General features: G+C 35.9%; 1 protein-coding gene across 3 annotated transcripts in view; it reads left to right on the top strand.

Moving 5' to 3' along the window:
• Positions 1 to 3,580, top strand: part of IRF8 (interferon regulatory factor 8) — a 37,861-nt gene extending 34,281 nt beyond the window's left edge. For all 3 annotated transcript variants that reach the window (XM_074286290.1, XM_074286291.1, XM_074286289.1), the window contains one exon: positions 1,340 to 3,580. In XM_074286290.1, coding sequence (XP_074142391.1) covers positions 1,340 to 1,516 — 177 coding nt within the window. In that variant the 3' untranslated portion in view covers positions 1,517 to 3,580. The remainder of the gene's footprint in view (positions 1 to 1,339) is intronic.
• Positions 3,581 to 20,331: the final 16,751 nt, after the last annotated feature.

Below are 20,331 nucleotides of genomic sequence, written 5' to 3'. Positions count from 1 at the left end.
AGAAATTAGAGAGGCAGATTTTTGGCTAGATGTGAGAAAAACTTCTAGCAATTAGTGGTGTCCAAGAGCAGGATGGATTGTCTTGGGAAGGAGTGGGTTCTCTATCACTCAGTGTCTTCAAATGAAATGACCACTTGCCATGGATGTCATCCAGGGTTTTCTGTTTGAATATACAGTTAGTCTCTATAAGCTCTGCTGTCCATTTCTGTGTTCTAAGATCCTGTGATGTTTTGCTTGACTCCAGAGAGAACTAGATTTATCAGGCAGAAATTATCAGTATGCATTTTCAAATTTCATGGAGGGAAAAACTTCTTAAAGCCTTGTGTGATGTTGAGCCCTCTTTTGCTGAAGGATTCAGGGAGAAGGTGGATGACTATTTTTAAGGGATTCTATACAGGGCTTTATGTATCTCAAGAAGGTTATGCAGGATGATCTCTAATAGTAATAGACTACATCTCTAACATGTTAAGATTTACAAAAATTTAGTGGGAAAAATATATGTATATATATTTTTTTTGCTGAGGCAATTGGGTTAAGTGATTTGCCCAGGGTCACACAGCCAGGAAGTATTAAGTGTCCGAGGCCAGATTTGAACTCATGTCCTCCTGACTTCAGGGCTGGTGCTCTATCCACTGTACTACCTAGCTGCCTGTAATAATATATGCATTATATATATATATATATACATATACATATATTTTTTGAAAATCCATACCTTTGCACTGACTGTCCGACATGATTAGGATGCTCTCCCTTCTCATTGCTATCTCCTTATTTCTGTGAATTCCTTTAAGATAGCTAAAATCATATCTTCTTCAGGAGATACCCCCAGGCCTTCCTCTCCCCTCTCTCATGCCTTCTCTCTGAGGCTGCTTTATACTTACACTGCATATATTTTGAGTATGCTTTGTTATTTGCATGTTGTGTCAGTCTAATGACATTAGGCATTAGAAGGCAGGGAATATATTTTAGCTTTTCTTTTAAACTTTTTACTTAATGTAACATTTGGTACATGGTGAGGGCTTAAGAAAGGCTTGTTGCTAGACTGACCCATTTTACAGATGAGAAAACTGAGCCCCAGAGAGGTTATATTTGTTCTGGGTAATAAGCTTTAAAGGCACTGGAAATGGCTCTCAAATCTTAATCTTAGAATTTAAACCAATCCTCCTCCCATAATTCTGCTTGGCTTTTTTAGCTTTAGAATTCTATGATGAATATATGTTCTGGTCAAATGAATTAACATATGTAAAATGTATGTAAATATGTAAAAATTTTAAAGTGTTACATAAATTCTCACTGTTATTTTTGATTTAACCTCCAATTCTTTGCTTAACTCCAGGTGGAGCAGCTTTATGTAAAGAAACTGAGGGATGACATTGGAAAAAATTGCAGCAACGGCCTTATGCTCCAGACTCCAGAGGATATAGCCCAGTCTGAGCAAATCTTCAGATTCCAGGATATCTGCGGACCCCATCAAAGGCCCTTTTTTAGAGAAAATCAGCAGATCACTGTCTAGAGAACCCTTGTGTCTCTCCCCCATCCCACTGGGCCCTCCACCTCTTATCCCATTTTCCATCATTGTAGTAGCAGTAATATTGTTCTAGGGGTTTTGGGGAGGAGGAGTCTGTGAGGAATTCATTTGGGGAGAAATGTTTTTGTCAAGTCCTTTATAAGCCAAGATGAAAAAATGAAGTTTGAAAGAAAAATGCAGTCATCTCTCTAGCCATTTATTGATGTATTTTGGTAACTGGGACAGAACTTCCCAGATTTGTAGATATTGTAAAGACCAACTACTATTTTCTGCATTTGGTTTGATTGTCATTTGCACTGATTTTTTTCCTTCCGCATCTTGAGATTACCAATATTTCCAGTGTCTAAGAATTGCTGTACAAATATTCAATGTTGGTAGCCTAAATAGTCGAGCAATGCACTTAGGAAGACCTGAATCAAAACCCTGCCTCAGATATTTACTACCTATGTGGCTCTGAATGAGAATTGACATCCCTCAGCCTCAGCTTTCTTATCTCTAAAATGGGGCTAGTATAACTCCTATCTCACAATATTGTGAGGTTCACAGGAGATAATATGTAAAGCAGTTTGCAAGCTATGTAAACTCTAATGTTTAAGTACCAAGTTATAGTACCAAAGAACATCTGAGTAGGACATTTTGGTGATTGTCAGTCACCAGTAACCAAGCTTCTGTTTTATTCATTCTTTTATTTCAGTGCCATTCAAGAAACATTCATGAAGTGCCTTTTTTTGGGTAAGGTACTGTGCTAGGCCCAAATAATACCAGAAATATTCCAATAAACAAATCAAAATGAGTCTGCCTTCAAGGAATTTACATTTTCCAGTAGTTAAATCTGTACACCTGTGGCTACCCATACTGATTTCTGGATGGAAGTGCCTTTTTATTTTTAAAGCATTTTAATAGGGATTGTAGATTTTTGAGACACCAGACCCTATCATATCAGAAGATTATTGGGGGTACAGTAGAAAGTGGGTCTAACCAGGAGTCACAAAACATGGTTTCTACTGTCAGCTCTTGACTTTACCATAACCTCATTAGCTGTATGTATTTCCTTATTTTTAAAATGGAAATGCTGGTGAATTAGATATTTGAAAGACCCTTTCAACTCCCCCATTCTAAGAACTGCGCTCTAAGAACTCCATTCCTCTCTAAAAATATCTTCTCTGATATTCTTTTTAAAAGCCCTACTTAATTATGTTATTTCAGGCAAATCACTTCACTCTTCCTTCATTTCTAAGGGTCCTTCTTAATTCTAATTCCTATAATTTAAGAAGCCATTCTAATGCCTACTATGTACTAGGTGTTCAGCACTGGGAATATTGGTGCTTTTCTGATCTCGTTGTGAAATCCTCAGCACTACCCTTCCCTTAACTTTATATTAAAAACAAGGGACAGAAGAAATACATTCTGACTCTTTTTCTCTTCCACCTTCCCTTCGGTTCTGAGTGAAGGGATAGTACAGGGGCTATCTTTCCATGATATCCTTAGCCTTTTTTTATTCTCATTTCTTTGTCTGGTTCAAAGAATAGGCACAGAACCCTGGGATACATATGTGTATATTTGCATTGTGTATAAATAATAGATATAGAACACACATCAACAAGGATTTTTACAGATCATAGTTAAATTGAAGCAATTATTGGGGGGGGGGGGGCTCTGAGTTAAATTTGAATTACCAAAGAGAAATAATTCACTTTTTTCTACTAGCATATTTTGGGGGGGCAATGGGAAAATATTTTGTGGTTTAAAGAGCAAGAATAAGACATATAGTTCTGTATGTATATGTATATAAAGAACTACACCACTAGCAAAGGCTTTAAATGCTTAAAAATGAGATTTTAACATTAAAAAAATCAAATCTGTTTTAAAAGTCTGATGTAAAGTAATAGCAGATTCCAATATGTGTTGTTTTCAGCTCAAAATGAATGTCAAAATGTACATCTTTAATGTACTAAATGAATATTTATTTTTATGTCCATTTAAAAAGTAGCTTGGTTCCTTATTTTTTTCTCCTCACTCTGGCCTTGAAAATAAAAATGTTGTATTTTGTATTGATTTGGTCTCCTACCTTTGTTGTTGTTGTTGATTATTTGTGTGTGTGTGTGTGTGTGTGTGTGTGTGTGTGTGTGTGTGTGTGTTAAATATAATTTCTAGTATACTCTGGATACTCTGTAGGTCCAGTTAAAAAACAGACATTTAAAACAAAAACCTGCCAATCTCCAAACCTTTATTAAGGAGGGCTAAAAAAATCCTTCCACCTCTTCACACAATGGTAGAAAAAGACCTCAGTCTTACCTTCAAGCTTCTATCTAACTCCTCTATTTATATTAACTAAGGGACTTTCTTTTTTAGGAAATGGGCAATGGAAGTGGGTTGAGCATTTATCAAACAAACAGAAAACTGGGAGGAAACAGGAATGAAGTGAAGCCATCTTTATAGAATAGAATTGGATTAAATAATTGCATTTTCAATCTCACTGGATTGTTGACTAAATACTAAATTCTCTCTTTTTCTCTCCACTTCCTTCTACTTCCCCTTCTTTCTCTCTGTCTCTGTGGCTCAGATTTATTCTCTCTCTTTGCCTTTTTTTTAATCCCTCCCTCTCTCCTCCTTTCTTCCTCCCTTTACACACACACACACACACACACACACACACACACACACACACACACACACACACACACAAACACATACACACATCCTGGCTATATGGGTTTCTGGAAGATATCATCTCAGACAGATTACATTTACTTTCCTTCTTGGGACTGAACCTATCTGGAGCTCTGAGCCAGTCAAGGGTATAGGGCTCAAGCAGAAGCACAGAAGTCTGTCTGCCAAGAATTTTGGCACCTAGATAAATAAGTCACTAAGTGATTTTAGGGAGTGCCTTTTAGGTGCCAGGCACTATGCAAGGAACTGGGCATTCGGGTGCATGGAATCAAACAATATTGGACTGCAAGAAGTTTATTGGGGGGTAAATACTTAGAAAAATCGACACTGAAAAAATATAAAATGAAAGTTACAGTTTTTAAAAAATTTAATTGTTTATTTTTTAATACATTGCTTTATGAATCATGTTGGGAGAGAAAAATCAGAGCAAAAGGGAAAAACCATAAGAGACATTAAAAAAAAAAAAAACAGGAAAAGGAAGTGAACATAACATGTGTTGATTTGCATTCAGTCTCCTTAATTCTTTTCCTGGATGCAAATGGTGTTTTCTATCCAAAATTTATTGGAATTGCCTTGGATCACTGAATCACTGAGAAGAACCAAGTCTTTCATAGTTGATCACTGCACAGTCTTGCTGTTACTATGTTCAATGTATTCCTGGTTCTGCTTGTTTTGCTCAGCATCAGATCATGTAAATCTTTCCAGGCCTTTCTAAAATCAGCTTGTTCATTTTTTAATAGAAAAATTGTCTAGAGCCACAAATAGTAAAGGGATCCCTGGAAAAAGTATGAGACCCTTTTGTGCTTGGAGAAGTTTGCTAACCAGGTCTGGCTCGGCTTCTCCATCCCCCTCCCATAGGTGGCAAGCCTTCTGAGACATAGGAAGATGTGTCTAATCTTGCTGATTACTAGTACCAAGAATCTTGGGAGAAAGGCATGATACCTGATTTCTAAGAAAAGCATCTGGAGGACATCTATCAGACATTCTATCTGTAATCTGCTATCTTAATACCCCTGTGTATCATGTATTGATTATTGTTAGAATACGGATGTAATAGTAATGTAATTTAGGCATTTGTAATGATTAGTATACCTTAGCTACATGTAGATTAGCACTGTGTAATCCTGAATAAATGGGACTCCTGTTTTCACCACTCTGCTGAGTCCCGCCTCTTCACTCCTTGGCTATGAATCAGGGCACAGGACTGGCACCTGCAGCTCTCCCATGAGCAGATCCAGACAAAAAAATAACATTTTATTATCTGCATATAACACAACTTGTTCAACTATTCCCCAACTGAAGTCCATCACTCCTTTTTCAATTCTTTGTTATCACAAAAAGAGCTGCTACAAACATTTTTGCACATGTGGCTCCTTTTCCCTCCTTTATGATTTCCTTTAGACACAGACTCAGTAATGGCACTGATGGGTCAAAGAGTATGTACAGTTTTATAGCCCCTTGGGCATGATTCCAGATTGCTCTCCAGAATGGTTGAATTGAAAACCCAAAGTAGTTAAATATATGGCATCTTGGAAGGAAGGCACTAGGAGTTGAGAGGTATGGGAAAAATCAATGGTGTCTGATCTACATGGTTAGGGAAAAAAGGGACCTTTCTGAGAGAGACATAAGGAGAAATGCACTGTGGGCACATGGGACAGCCAATGCCATGACTGGGGGGCATGTGAGGTACAAAGAGAAAGTCACTTTGGCTGGATTTAGGGAGCAACAAAGAGAGCATTGTTCAGGGAGGTTAGAGAGGTGGGGTCAGCTTGTAAAGGGCTTCAAAGTTCCTCACCAGAGATTACATTTTATCCTAGAGGTACTAGGGAGCCAATGGAGTTTATTGAGTAGGAGAATTCCCTGACTAGTCATGTATTTAAGGAAAATGATATTGGCAGAAATGGAGAGAGTGGACCAGAGTGGAGAGAGCTTTGAAACATGGAGAAAAATTAGGAGGTTGTTGCAATGATCTTGGGAGAAGGGAGATGAGGAGGACTTGAATTAAAGCAGTTATTGTATGAATAGAGAGAAGGAACTGGATGCAAAAGATGATTTGAAAGTTGGAATGGCAAACTTGGATGACTGCTCATAAATGTGTGTGAAGAAGCTCGAGGAGAGTCTCAATGCCATGATCATAAATTTGATTGGGAGGATGTTGCTGCCTTTAACAGGAATTTTCAGCAACCGGAAAGTAGGAAAATTTGGCAGAGGGGAGAATTGAGACAAAAGATAACAAGCCCAATTTTAGACATGTTGATTTTTAAAATATCTTCTGGATGTCCAGTTTGAAATGATGGTGATAATGTGTAGGAATTAAATCCAGGGGAGAGCCTGGAGTTGGCTGTTTGAGGTCTGATAGTCATTTGCATGGTAATGAGAATTACAATTGTAGGAACATGCAACACAGTTGCTATAAGTTGTTAGGAAATGAAATGTTAATTGGAGGCAGAAACTAGAGACTGTATATCTGAGAGCTGAGGTGCAGCAGCCTTCAGGTCAGCTGATTGAGCCCTGGGTGGGGTGACTGCCTCTGCTTTCAGTTAAGAGGTCAGAATGGGCTTACAGTAGTAGGGAGGAAGTGTTTGGGAATTGGGTAGGTCAGCAGAAATCTTGGTGAAAAGATTTGCTGACTTTGCATTTGGGAAAACAGGTACCAGACCAGAAAGTATGGCCTCTTCTTCCTTCTCTGTCCTCCTTAGAAAAGCTACTTTTATAATTTTAGTTTAAATCATTCAAATTTATTTTGCCTGAAAAATAAATCCCCCTAATCTAACTGCTCTAGATCTTTGTGTTGAGAATAGGTGGCTACAGCAAATAGGAAGAATGTTTGAGTTTTGGTATACAGAGATCCAGAAAGGACCAGAAATGCCAAGCTTTTTCTTGTCTGAGAGCTGATTCAAATTGTATGAGAGAATACCATAGTTTTGCTTTCTTATTCACTATTTTTGAATAAACTGCTCAAATGATAGGCTAAGGTTAGATCTAGGATTTTCCTGCCATTGTCCTCTGTTAAAAATGAGTCAGATAATTTTCAGATAAAGAAATTGAAATCATTTCTAGTCATATGAAAAGGTATTCTAAATCACTATTGATCAGAGAAATGCAAATTAAGACAAATCTGAGATATTACTACATACCTCTAGATTGGCTAAGATGATAGGAAAAAAATAAGGATGAGTGTTGGAGGGGATACATTGTTGGGGGAGTTGTGAATTGATTCAACCATTCTGGAGAACAATTTGGAATAATGCTCAAAAAGTTATCAAACTGTTCATATCCTTTGACCCAGCAATGTTTCTATTGGTCTTTTATCCCAAAGAGATCACAAAAGAGGGAAAGGGACCCACATTGTGCAAAAATGTTTGTAGTCCTTTTTGTAGTGGCAAGAAACTAGAAACTGAGTGGATATACATCAGTTGGGGAATGGCTGAATAAATTACAGTATATGAATGTTATGGAATATTATTGTTCTATAAAAATAATCAGCAGAATGGTTTCAGAAAGGCCTGGAGAGACTTTCATGAACTGATGCTAAGTGAAGTGAGCAGATCCAGGAGATCATCGTACATGGCAACAAGATTATACAATGATCAATTCTGATGGACATGGATCTTTTCAACAATGAGATGATTCAGGCCAGTTCCAATGGTCTTATGATGAAGAGAGCCATTTACTCTTAGAGAGAGGCCTGTGGGGACTGAGTGTGGATCACAACATAGCATTTTCACTCCTTGTGTTGTTGTTTGCTTGCATTTTATTTTCTTTCTCATTTTTTCTTTTTTGATCTGATTTTTTTTTCTTGTGTAGCATGATAATTGTGGAAATAGGTATAGAAGAATTGCACATATTTAACATATATTGGATTACTTTCCATCTGGGGAGGGAGTAGGGATAAAGAAGGGAAAAATTTTGGAACAGAAGGTTTTGCAAGGGTTAATGTTGAAAACTATCCATATATATGTTTTGAAAATAAAAAGCTTTAATTAAAATAATGAGTCAGAGTGGCATCTTGATATTTGGGGAAATGCTGGGCTGTGGGGATGTGTGTGACCTGCCTACTCTTCCTTCCTCTACACTATTCTCTGCAGAAGGGGAGTAAAATTCAATAGCTAGGGAATCATCAATAAGAATTTATTAAACACCTACTATATGCCAAGCATTGGGCTAAGCATTGGAGATACAAAGAGAGCAAGAAACCGTTTTTGCCTTCAAATCATAATCTAATGGAAGGAGAAAAGGCAAGGTTAGAATTGGCCACATTCAAAGGTGTAGCCAGAAAAGAAAGGGAATACTCTCCCTTTTTCTACTTTATTTTTTATTTCAAACCTATTTCCATACAAGTACAAAAAACAGTGATAGTCAAAATAATTGCCTCTGAAGCAGCCTCAGTTGTCTTAAATATATAATGAATTATAGATTCATTCAATTTCAGCCTGTTGGATTTATTCTAAAGATTTCCTGATACCAGAGGAAGATCATCACTATTATGAGAATATCATGAAAGAAATAGCAGCAATCTTTTCAGAGTGAGGTCTCACTATCCCTGAAGGCTATGTTCATACTAGTTTCATAGTATCTATAATTAATTGTTTACTCCTGCTTAAAATGCTGTTCTTAGATCTGGAAGGGACTTTAGAGACTGTCTGGTCCAATCCCTTTCACTTGGAAAAGTCACTGTAGAAATCAGTTTCCAAAATGGAGGTCGTATGGCTTGTAAGTGAGAGATTCTAGTCTCAAACCCAGGTTTCCTGATTCCAAGTCTCAGGGTTGTTTTTTTCCCCATTTCCCTTCATCCCTTTTGCTTTCTCCTTGAAGCTGTCCAGCCCACAATGATCATCCTTTTCTTCAAGAGGAGGCAGGTTGAAGAAGGCTCATAAGAACTTCTACTTTTAAAAGGATCTTCTATTTATTGGTTGTATGTTCATGAGCAAATCATTTTTCTCTCAGCCCCAATTTCCCTATCAATTTAAGGTATTATTCTTTCATTTTTTGAATATTTTAGTTGCTATTTAGGAGGAGGAAAAAGCATTTGTATAAGGAAAACTAGTAAAATCAGCTTAAAGGTCAGGGAGAGACCAGAATATTCTGAGGACCAGAGAACTATCCCTCAAATAAATACATTGAGGGAATTCATCTGAAGAGAGGACCATGGCATGACTATGGTTGGATGTGAGTCACTGATGTCTCTGCTTTGAGACATTAGAAGATCTATAGGGAGAAGAAGAGTAAACAAGAAAAAGAGGAAGAAAAGACAGATGACACGAAAGGCAACAAGAAAATCTGTTTATAGAAGATAGAATATAGAAGCTATCAGCAGGAGAGCTAAGAGAACTTTACAGTTTTTTTTTCCTGGGAACTGCGTTGATTAAAAGCAAGGCTATTTTTCTTAAGATCTGTTCAGCTCTTTTTTTGTTGTTCATTTGTTTGTTTTGTTTTTTCTTTTTTTAGTATTTTTTTCTCTTTTTAATCAGACTTTTTTTTGTTCAGGATGATGAGTTGTAGAATTGTGTTTAGAAGAATTACACACATTTAATCTCTATCCAATTACTTGCTACCTTGGGTATGGGAAGGGAGAAGGAGAGGGAGAAAAATTGGAACATGAGGTTTTGCAAGGGTGAATATGGAAAACTATCTTTGCGTGTATTTGGAAAAATAAAATATCATTCAAAATAAATTTTTTTTACAAAGCTATTTGACTCATAGAAAAGTCTTGTGTATTAGGCTTGTTGTTGTTTAGTGAATTAGTCATATCTGATTCTTCATGACCCTCTTTGGGGTTTTCTTGGCAGAGATCCTGGAATAGTTTACCTTTTCCTTCTCCAGTTCATTTGACAGATGAGGAAACTGAGGTAAACAGGGTGAATTGACTTGCCTGGGATCACATAGCTAAGAAATGTCTGAGGCAGGATTTGAACTCATAAAAATAAGTCCAGTGCTCTTTCTATTCTGCTTTCTAGTTGCCCTGCCCTAATAGTATGGTTGCCAAAAAGAAAAAGAAAATCAATACAAAGAAAAAAAAGGAGGATCATTGAAACATTTAAAAGAAATGTATGCATAAGAGAAGAAAAGAAAGATCAGAAGGAACACTGAGAAGCTGGATAACTTCAGAATCTACATGCTGAATTTAAGTTATCTTTAATTACTGTCTTGTTGCTACTATTTGCGAGTAATATTGAAACCTAGATGACCATCTAACTTGAGTTTTTCTGACCATAGATGCTCAGGACAGGGAGAAAAGGGAGCCCAAAGGGGTGAGATTGTATTTCTCAGTATGGGCTGGATGGGGGATGTGCCAAAGAGAGTTTACTAGTAAGAATAATTTTCCACATTACAAAAATGTTTAGCTCATCCCATAGGCCTTTTTCTTCTGAATTTGGAGAGACAGAAAGAAGCTTATGAGGAAATGAACTCCAAAGCCTCCAAGTTGGGTGGGAGAGAGGTTAAAGCAATCTTTGTCTCAGAGTATGTTGGGGCTGCTGTGGGCCAAGTTAACTCCCAGACGCTGACACAAAGAATGTTGTTTATGGGACCATTCAATCAGCAGCTAACTGGTGCCAAATATTGAAGCTCTGTGTGGCACATGCTGTTCAGAGATGCATCACCCTTTTGAAGCTTTGAACCAGTCCTCTCTCTTTGATTCATTCTGAGAATGTAATTAGGAAGAGTATTAAATGATGGAGTAGGAAACATCAGATTAAATAAAGAATCAGGGGTTTAGGATCTTGACCAACTCTCACTGGACCTCAGTTTCTCCTTTGGGCAAATGAAGATTTAGTGATCTTCAAGATGTCCCTTAGTGCTATCATCACATGGTTTTATTATTTCTATTTTATAATTGAGAAAACTGAGTCACAGCAGTTTATGGCCAATTTCAAACAATGTCTCTCACAAAATCCTGGGTCCTTTATTTATATTTCAGCACTTACAATTTCACTTCTCAAGGGCAGGGATTTGCTTTCATTTTGGTTTTGGAATCCTTAGTGACTGGCACAGTGCAGTGAATTTTATAATCTTTGTTGGGTGGAAAAGAATTAAATCTAGAACTTTGGCCTTAGTTCATAGTGTCATAGATTTAAACCTGGGAAGGAACTTGGTAGTCATTGATGCTTGGATTAAGTGACTTGTTCAGAAGGAACATTTTTAAAAAAATTATTTTTAATACACATTGTTATATGAATTATGTTGGGAGAGAAAAATCAGAGCAAAAGGGAAAAACTATGGGAGAGATAAATAAAAAACAAAAAAGAAATGGACATAGCATGTGAAAAAGTAATCTTGATGATAGTTGCTGATGCTTGGGTTAAGTGACTTGTCCCAGGTCACACAGGTAGTAAATTTCAGAGGTGGAGGCTCTGATTTCCTAAACCAATGTTTTTTTGCATAGCCCTGACTTCAAGGTCTGGTTTTAGGGTCCTAAAGAGAATTGTGTGTTGATTTTATTAGCTGTTATAAGAAGCTACAAAGATGTTTGGCTTTAAGTATTCAAATTTTCTAAAGGAAAAAAGTATTTCTGGTTGAACTTAGTGAAACATCTGTTTTTGAGTAATTGGCACTCCCCTTAATAAAATATTTCATGAAGAGCTTATTGTACAAATGATCTTTTAAGCTAATTTTTGCTTTTTCCCTTTTTATGTATCTATGGGACAAGTCAAACTCAGGAAAATGAAAATGTTGGCAAACATTGCAGCCTCAGAGTGGGTTTGGGAACCTTGTCTCATGTCATTGACTCAAACTAAATCCTCAGTAATAATTATTAAAACAATTTATTATTAGGTAAAACAATAGAGAGATCAGCTAGTGGAACAGATTAGATATACAATACACAGAAACAAATGTATATAAATCCTAGTATTACATAAGGGTTGCAGCTAATGGGAGTAGAAATATTTGTTACTATTTGACAAAAAATGTTGGGAAATGTTAATATCTGTATGGAAGAAATTAGTTTTAGACCCCATACCTTATACAAAGATAAGTTCTAAAAGGATATATGACTTAGATATAAAAGTCACATCATAATAAAATAAGAGAAATATGAAAAAATTACTTACCAGATTTACAGGAGAAAAGTTCATGGTCAAACAAGAAACAGAAACAGTTAAAGAAGGTAACATAATTTTGATTATATAAAAGTAGAAAGGTTTTTTTTTTCAGAAACAAGTTAATAAAATTGAGATAAAAAGCAATTAGAAAAATAATCTTTGTGGAAAGTTTTTCTGATAAAGGTCTGTCTCATTTACAATAATAACAGCCATTCCCTAATTGATAAATGGTCTTAGGATAGAAACAAGCAATTCTCAATGTAAGAAACCCAGGCTATTTAAAGTCATTTAAAAAATCTTTTATACCAATTTTACTTAGAATAATGAAATTTAAAGGAATTTTTAGATTCTACCTCATATCATTAAGAGGGAGTAAAGATGAAAAAAATGAAAATGATAAATGTGGTGAGATTGTGGGGTCAGAGGTAGTATTTAAACAAGTACTCCTTATGTTAAGTCCAGCATCTTTTATACTACTTCACTGATTCAAGGACAGAGAGTGTAGTTTATCTCTGCCTTAGAGGATGGTCTTCAAGAGTTTTGCCACTTAAAAATTCATCACTCTGAGTCTAGCTTAGGGCAGATCATCTCCAAATTCATCAAGTTTTGTTTTTTGATGTCCTTACACAGAGCATTTTGTTGTGTTCATATTGGAAGTTTCTCTACCAGGGAATGCCAGAAATTTTGTTTTTCTGAGGTTTAAATCTTAGAACTCTGGTGTTCCTTCTCACACCCATCATGTTAGCAAACATTTTAAAAGAAGTAAAATAATAAATGCTGAAGGAGATGTAGGAAAACAAATACATTAATGCATTGTTGGTGGAACTGTGAGAAAACAATTGGGACTATGTAATTATGTCCAGTAAGCTATTAAACTCTACTGTTTATTACACTAGGTATATATTCCAAAGAGATCAAAGAAAGACAAAAATGACCTAAATATCCAAAAATATTTAAGACAGTTCTGTTTGCAGTGGCAAAAAATTGGGAATTGAGGAAGTGCCCATCATTGGAGATATGGTTGATATGGCATATAAGTGTTATGAAATATCGGTGTGCTGCAAGAAATGACAAAAGGGATAGTTTCACAGAAACCTAAAAGACTTCCATGAACTAATTCAGATCCATAAAGAAGAAAGAAGAATCAGAAGAACAATTTACATAATAACAACAATATTATAAAGACACCCCATTTTGAAAGACTTGAGAACTCTGATTACCAAAAAGACCAACCAGACTATTGGAGGACTCCTAATGAAACATGTTATCCATCTCCTGATAGAGAAATGAAAGACTCAGAATATAGAATGAGACATTTTTTGGAGGACATAATCAATGCAGGAATTTGCTTTGCTTGATTATGCTTGTTTGTTACAAGATTTCTTTCTCAATGGGAAAGCTAGAGGAAGTGAAGTGGAGAGAAGACAGATCCTCTTTTGAAAATAAAATATTGGCACCTAGGTGGTGCAGTGGATAGAGCACCAACCTTGAATTCATGAGGACCACAGTTCAAATCTGGTCTCAGACACTTCACACTTCCTAGCTGTGTGACCCTGGACAAGCCATTTAACCTCAAAAAAATTATCTCAACAAAGAAACAAACAAAATATAATGTGCTCTACTGGCAAAGGAGTGAAAGTCACCCCCATATCATAATATATCATCATCATCATCATCATCATCATCATTATCATCATCATCATCAACAACATCATTTTGTGAATCCTCTGGAATTTATATTGAGAAAGAAGAAAGGTGACATTTTTTAATCAAACCTTTTTATTTTCAAAATATATACATGAATAATTTTTGACATTCATCTCTACAAAATCCTGCATTCTAATTTTTCCCTCTTTCTTGCCCCCCACCCTCTTCCTCAGTTGCTAAGTATTTCAATATAAACATGTGCAATTCTTCTCTACATATTTCTACAAATATCATGCTGCACAAGAAAAATCAGATAAAACATGAAAAATGAGAAAGAAAACAAAATGCAAGCAACAATAACAACAAAAAGAGTGAAAATACTATGTTGTAGTCCACATTCAGTTCCCATTGTTTTCTCTCTGGATACAGATGGCTCTATCACAAGACTATTGGAACTAATCTGAATCAAGATGACATTTTTTTTTTTTTTTTTTTTGAGGCTGGGGTTAAGTGTCAAGTGTCTGAGACCAGATTTGAACTTGGGTCCTCCTGAATTCAAGGCTGGTGCCCTATCCACTGCGCTACCTAGCTGCCCCTGCCCCCAAGGTGACATTTCTTAATGTTTATTTTTTCCTTTTTAAAAATCTGCAGAGAAATTGAAGGAGAAAATGGAAAGGAGGCTAAGAATAGAACCGAGAGAGCTACCAAGATTGTCCTGAATTTGCAGAGGACAATGGTCAGTTGTACCTTTTACAGAGCAGGTTTCATAAGAAACAAGTGAGTGGCAAAGGCTTCCTTCCAGAGACAGATGCAAGGAGCGCATTTTCACATTATAAAAAGTTGATGGGTGGTACTCTTAGAGATTTTCTGACTCTAAACCCCACCCAGTCTGGGCACAGACCCAGTCCTCAGTCCTTTGTGTTAGCCAAAGGAATGTATCCTGCCCAAATATCTATCTTAGATCCTTGATGATTAAATAAACAAGCAAAAACAATCCTTGGCTTTATAAATTTAAATACACAGTGTAGTAATGTAATGCAGTCCTTTCAAACCAATCCAAAAAACAATAAAATGGTGCCCCAAACAAATCCTGGAACAGCAGAACCAATAAAAAGATGGGGTAAAAAAAAAAAGATGAGCCCAAGAAACTTGGAAAATCAACAGAAAAGGTTTGTCTCACTTGGGTAAAAGGAGACAGAAGTGTCCCAGTAAGTCAGCAGTAAGCCTCACCTCAACAAACTATTGGGAGATCCTGAGCCCCAATGTGGTATAGAAGGCAAACACCAACACCAGGGAAACCCTGTATCCTTCCTCCCCCTACTCCCCAACATACTTCAGCCTAGTCAGGGGAATGAACAGACTTCAGCTTTGAGAACCACTGCAAGCTTCAGAGTAGCCTCAGGCAAACAGGTAGGTCCTAACCCTACTGATGACTAAGCCAACAGGTAGCAGCTAATACTGGGCCCTTGCCATAGGTTTAATTATAGCCCTGGACAAATAGACAGTTGCTAGTAGCCAGACTATCATGTGCATCAATGGAACTCTGGAGAAATCCAGAAATATCTCTGGGGAAATCCAGAAATATCTCATGGTCTCATCACATCAGATACCAGCACTAGGATCCCAGCTCAGCACCAGGTAAGCTGCTAGACCCTTATAGCCTCCATCAGCACCCACTGTCATCTTACCCCCTCAATACAGCACCAGATATAAGTTTTCCATAGGCTTCAGGGAAATGTCAGTACAGTGCCTGGTGAACAATTAAGGTCTGCTGCCCCAAGCAAAAGAAGGTTGAGAGAGTGCCCCTTCTACCCTTGGAGCAGAGCTCAAATTTAAAAGAAAGGGAAAAGGCCAAAAAGATGACCCAAAAATAACAAAAAACAACAAAAAAATGAATCTGATTATAGAAAGTTATGGTCATAGGGAAGATCAAGACTCAAATTCAGAAGAGACCAACAATGTCAAAACACCTATGGGAAGTGATTTAAAGCCCAGAAAAAATCTTTAGAAGACCCAAAAAAGTTTAAAAATCATAAAAGACAAAGAGGAGAAAAATTGGGAAAAAACTGAGAAGGATGCAAGAGAATTACGAAAAGAATCAATAGCTTGGATAAAGAAAACAATGGCTTCAAAAGTAGAATTTGACAAATGGAAAAGGAAACAAAAATCTATCCAAGAAAACAATTTCTTAAGAGGCACAACTGGCCAAATAAAAAAGAAAGTGCAAAAGCTAATTAGGGACAACAATTCCTTAAAAGTTAGAATTGAATGAACGGAAACTAATGACTCCATAAAACATCAAGAATCAATTAAAAATGGAAAAGAATGAAAAAATACATAAAAAGTAAAATACCTCATAGGAAAAACAACTGACATGGAAATAGATGCAGGAGAGATAATGTGACATTATCTCTCACAATCATTGGATGATCTGAAAGCCATACTCAAAAGAAAGAACTGGACATCATCTTTCAAGAAATTATAAAGGAGAACTGCCTTGATTTCCTGGAACTCTTATGAGGAGAAAGAGGAAAAAAAAAGAAAAAAAGGAGAAGGGTTTGGCATGTTATGGTTGGTAACAAAGAGTGAGATATGACTGAATGACTTGTGATTGTGATACAATCAGCTCAAACAGGACCTTACCGTCCTCAAAGAACCACTCCTTAACTCCTTGTTCTGGATCTCCTCCATCATAGTGCAGAATACTCTGGATAGGTATGTGACAACCTATTTTGTATTTCAGCTGATTTTTTTGTCAATGTTTTTAAACTAGATTATTTCTGTTCTCATCACTTTCAAAGAAACTTGAATCATTTTGATGTACACATGGGAAACATCCATTTGTAAAGAGTTTGATTTTATTTGACAGAATCAAATGCTTTGAAAGATCATCCCTCTCTTTATCCCCTACCCACTTAATTAACAAGCAATAAGAATAATATGATTTTTTATATTCTCTTTTGGTTAATTGTAGCATGGTCTCTTATTGGAAAAATTACTAGCTAACACTTGCTTATCTCCACCAAATGTCTTCATTGACAGTGCCTTTGATTTATATAGAGATGATGTTCATAAATGGGAGTGTAAACATATAGAGGTCCACAGCTATTGATGTTCTCTTGATCGCCTCTTTTAGTATTAAATGAAGTATGAGGAGTCTCTTCCCCACCATTTTTAGCCACACCTTTTTCAAATATCTTGTGAATCAATCCTTCAACATCTACTCATTTGTATCACTTTCAGTTCAAATCTCTTCCACATATCCTTGATTAATTCTAGTTATTTTCTTCATCTTTGTTCTCTATGAAGTTATTTCCACTTCCTCTATCAACACTCAGGAACTGTGATACCAGAGTCTACCTATTGTGTTCTACTGTCCTTAATGCAGAAAATAGCTTGTTGAAATGGAGTTTGAAATCTTAACAATTTATCTTCTATTTGTAAACCTCTTGCTTTCTTAAGCCCTGAATGCCCTTGGAAGAATTTGCTTATTTGGGGGATCTTATCCAGCTTTCTTCCATCTGCCTTTACTGTCCACTGCTCCTCTGTCCTTGAAGAGAATATACTGTTCAAACAATATCCAACAACCATTTTTTTAGGATTTTGCAGAACTTTTATATTCTAGTCTAGTATTGTTTTGGGCAGGCAAATCTCTTTGTTCAGCAACTAGGTCAGATGTTTATTAATTTAGGAGCTTTCAAAACTCATTTGGTCTTCTTGTTGTGGTAACTAATTCACATTTCTTCAGCTTTGGGACAAAATTATTCTAGCTGCTGCCTGTTTTATTTCTGTTATTTATTTCTCATTTTTGTTTTCAAGAACTTTCTTAAATAATTCATGATTAAATCACTTGAATTATGTCCCATGTTTTTCTCATTCTTGTTTGTTTTTATAAATTCTGGTCTGAGCTTTGACAATTGATGACCATATTTGTGTATATGTGTATCATATATTGTTTTCAAACACATGCATATAAATACACACATGTATGTTATCTCTTTACACACACCCACAGTTTTAAATTGAACTAAGACTTTTGGAATACCCTGTATATGTGCATATGTATATATATATATATATATATATATATATATATATATATATATATATATATATATATATATATATATATATATATATACACATACAGCTAGTTACAAATGCCTGGGTCATTTCAGGAGCATACACACATTAGATAGATAGATAATATCTACATAAACACATAGTATTCTTATATATACACATACATTTTTATGTTCCTACACACATATGTATGTGCATATTTATATTGATATGCACATTTAAAGATATCTGAGCTATTTCAGAAGTGTACATACAAATATTAGCTGGATAGGTATATAACATCTCTATAAACATACAGTCATACATATACACATGTATATTTATTTTTATATGCATGCATATAGACATAGACACACATGTGTGTAAGAATGTATGTGTACATATAGACATTTATGCTCCTGAGGGGTGGTCCATGCATTTGTGGTTAAAGCATTTTCAAACTTCATGCTCCTGTGGTCTTTGAGTTGTAGCATCTGTTGCATGGAGTCTCAGTGGGAATTAGTAGTTTCATTTAAAAATAATTTGGACCTGCATTTCCTTCCTTTGGGGCCCTCTTTATCATCTCTAAGACAGACAACTTGCCTATAACTTAAAAATTTCCAGTTTTACCTGGGTCACTCAGGAGTTGAGTTGTAATCTATTGTCATATAGCTAATGCTTATGAAAGTTGTAGGATTGGAATCCATATTTTCCTTGACTCAAGGCTGCCCTTAAGCAGTTACAAATGGTAATAAAATTCCACAGTTGGAAAATGCCTAATTAATCCTTCCAGTGAGCAAATATTGTTCACAAAATCCTTAGGAGAAGTTCACTTCATCCATGGTATACTTGAATACTCTCAATGACAGAAAACTCATGCTCTCTCCAACAAGATAACTCTAGTTGCTGCAAAGCTCTTTATTATATTGAACCAAAGAAAATCTATTTTCTTTTAACTTCCACTCATTTTATCTGGATTAGTTCTTTGTGATCAAGCAGAATAAGGCTCTACTGTCCACTTCTTCTCTCTCCTTGATGAAATGATATTGCTCAAAAGTGCCCAGCAAACATCTTTTAGGATTTTGTCAATCAATTGGCCAGCAATTAAGTGCTTACTATATTTACTAATAAAATATTGGGACTATGAAAGCAGAAACCACAGTTCTTGCCCTCAGGTAGCATACATTCTAATGGAGGTGGTTCCATGGGAGAAATGTACAGCTAAAATACATGTAGTGTAAGTGAAAGGTAATTTCTGAGAAAAGATTCTAATGGAAGTAGAATGTGAGGCAACTGTGTCATAATTTTTTAAGGACACCATAGCTATTAGCTAGAATGACATTGCTGTCATTTTTGGCACAATTTTAATACTGTTTATGAGTTCAGATCTGGTCTCAAACACTTATTAGCCATGTGATATTGGGCAAATCACTTAACCCCATTTGTCTCAGTTTCCTCAGCTGTCAAATGAGCTGAAGAAGGAAATGGCAAAAACTCCAGTATCTGCCAAAGAAAACCCAAAAAACTTCAAGTGGGGTCATAGAGAGTAGGTCATGACTGAAACAAATGAACAATAACAGCAACAACAATAAAAAAGAATACCAATTGGGAACTTCACTGATGCAGATTAAACTTCACTGAGACTCAGTAAGTCATCCTCAGGAAATTGTATAAGTTAAATGACTTGTTAGGTGTTAAATGACTTGTTATGTGTTAAATGACTTGTCTAGTATCTCACTACTAGTAAGGGTCAGAGATGGTATCTAAACCCAAACTTTCCTGATTTCCCACCTATTTTGTCCTTTATAGTTAAAAATGTTACCTTTTTACAGCCATGGAGCTTTAGTTTAATAATCAAATCTAGAGTTCGAATTCTTTATCCGTATTAGTTGCATAACATGAGCAAATTAAATGTCTTCTTTAAGCCTCAGTTTACTCTTCTGTAAAATGGAAGTAATAAAACATCTTACTTCTTAGAATTATTATGAGGATTCAGTGAAATAAAATATTTTGTAAAACCATAAATAGTTATAGGAATTCTGATTATTATTATTTAAGCACCATATAAATAAGGACAATTATGATCATTAATTTTCATTGAAATTTTCCATGGAGGTGAGTCTATATTCACTCTTAAAGGCAACATTAACAGAGAACAATCTCAGGAAGTTTCCTACCAAAGTGGAAAGGCTTTAAGTACAGGTTGATGACAGATGGTGTGTCAGACCCTAACGGACCAGCTGAAGTACAGAGAGGTCACCAGGTGATGTTATTATTATTATTTTTTTTTGTCCACAGCAACTAGGTCATCAAACCAATAAGCATTTATTAAGTGCCTACTATGTCCTTGGTGCTGTCTGAGCAGTGTGAGAAAAAAAT

The sequence above is a fragment of the Sminthopsis crassicaudata genome, chromosome 2 (assembly GCF_048593235.1).
Source record: "Sminthopsis crassicaudata isolate SCR6 chromosome 2, ASM4859323v1, whole genome shotgun sequence".
Taxonomy (NCBI): Eukaryota; Metazoa; Chordata; class Mammalia; order Dasyuromorphia; family Dasyuridae; genus Sminthopsis; species Sminthopsis crassicaudata.
The sequence above is the reverse complement of the archived record's forward strand: the minus strand, read 5'-3'. Positions and strand labels throughout refer to the sequence as shown.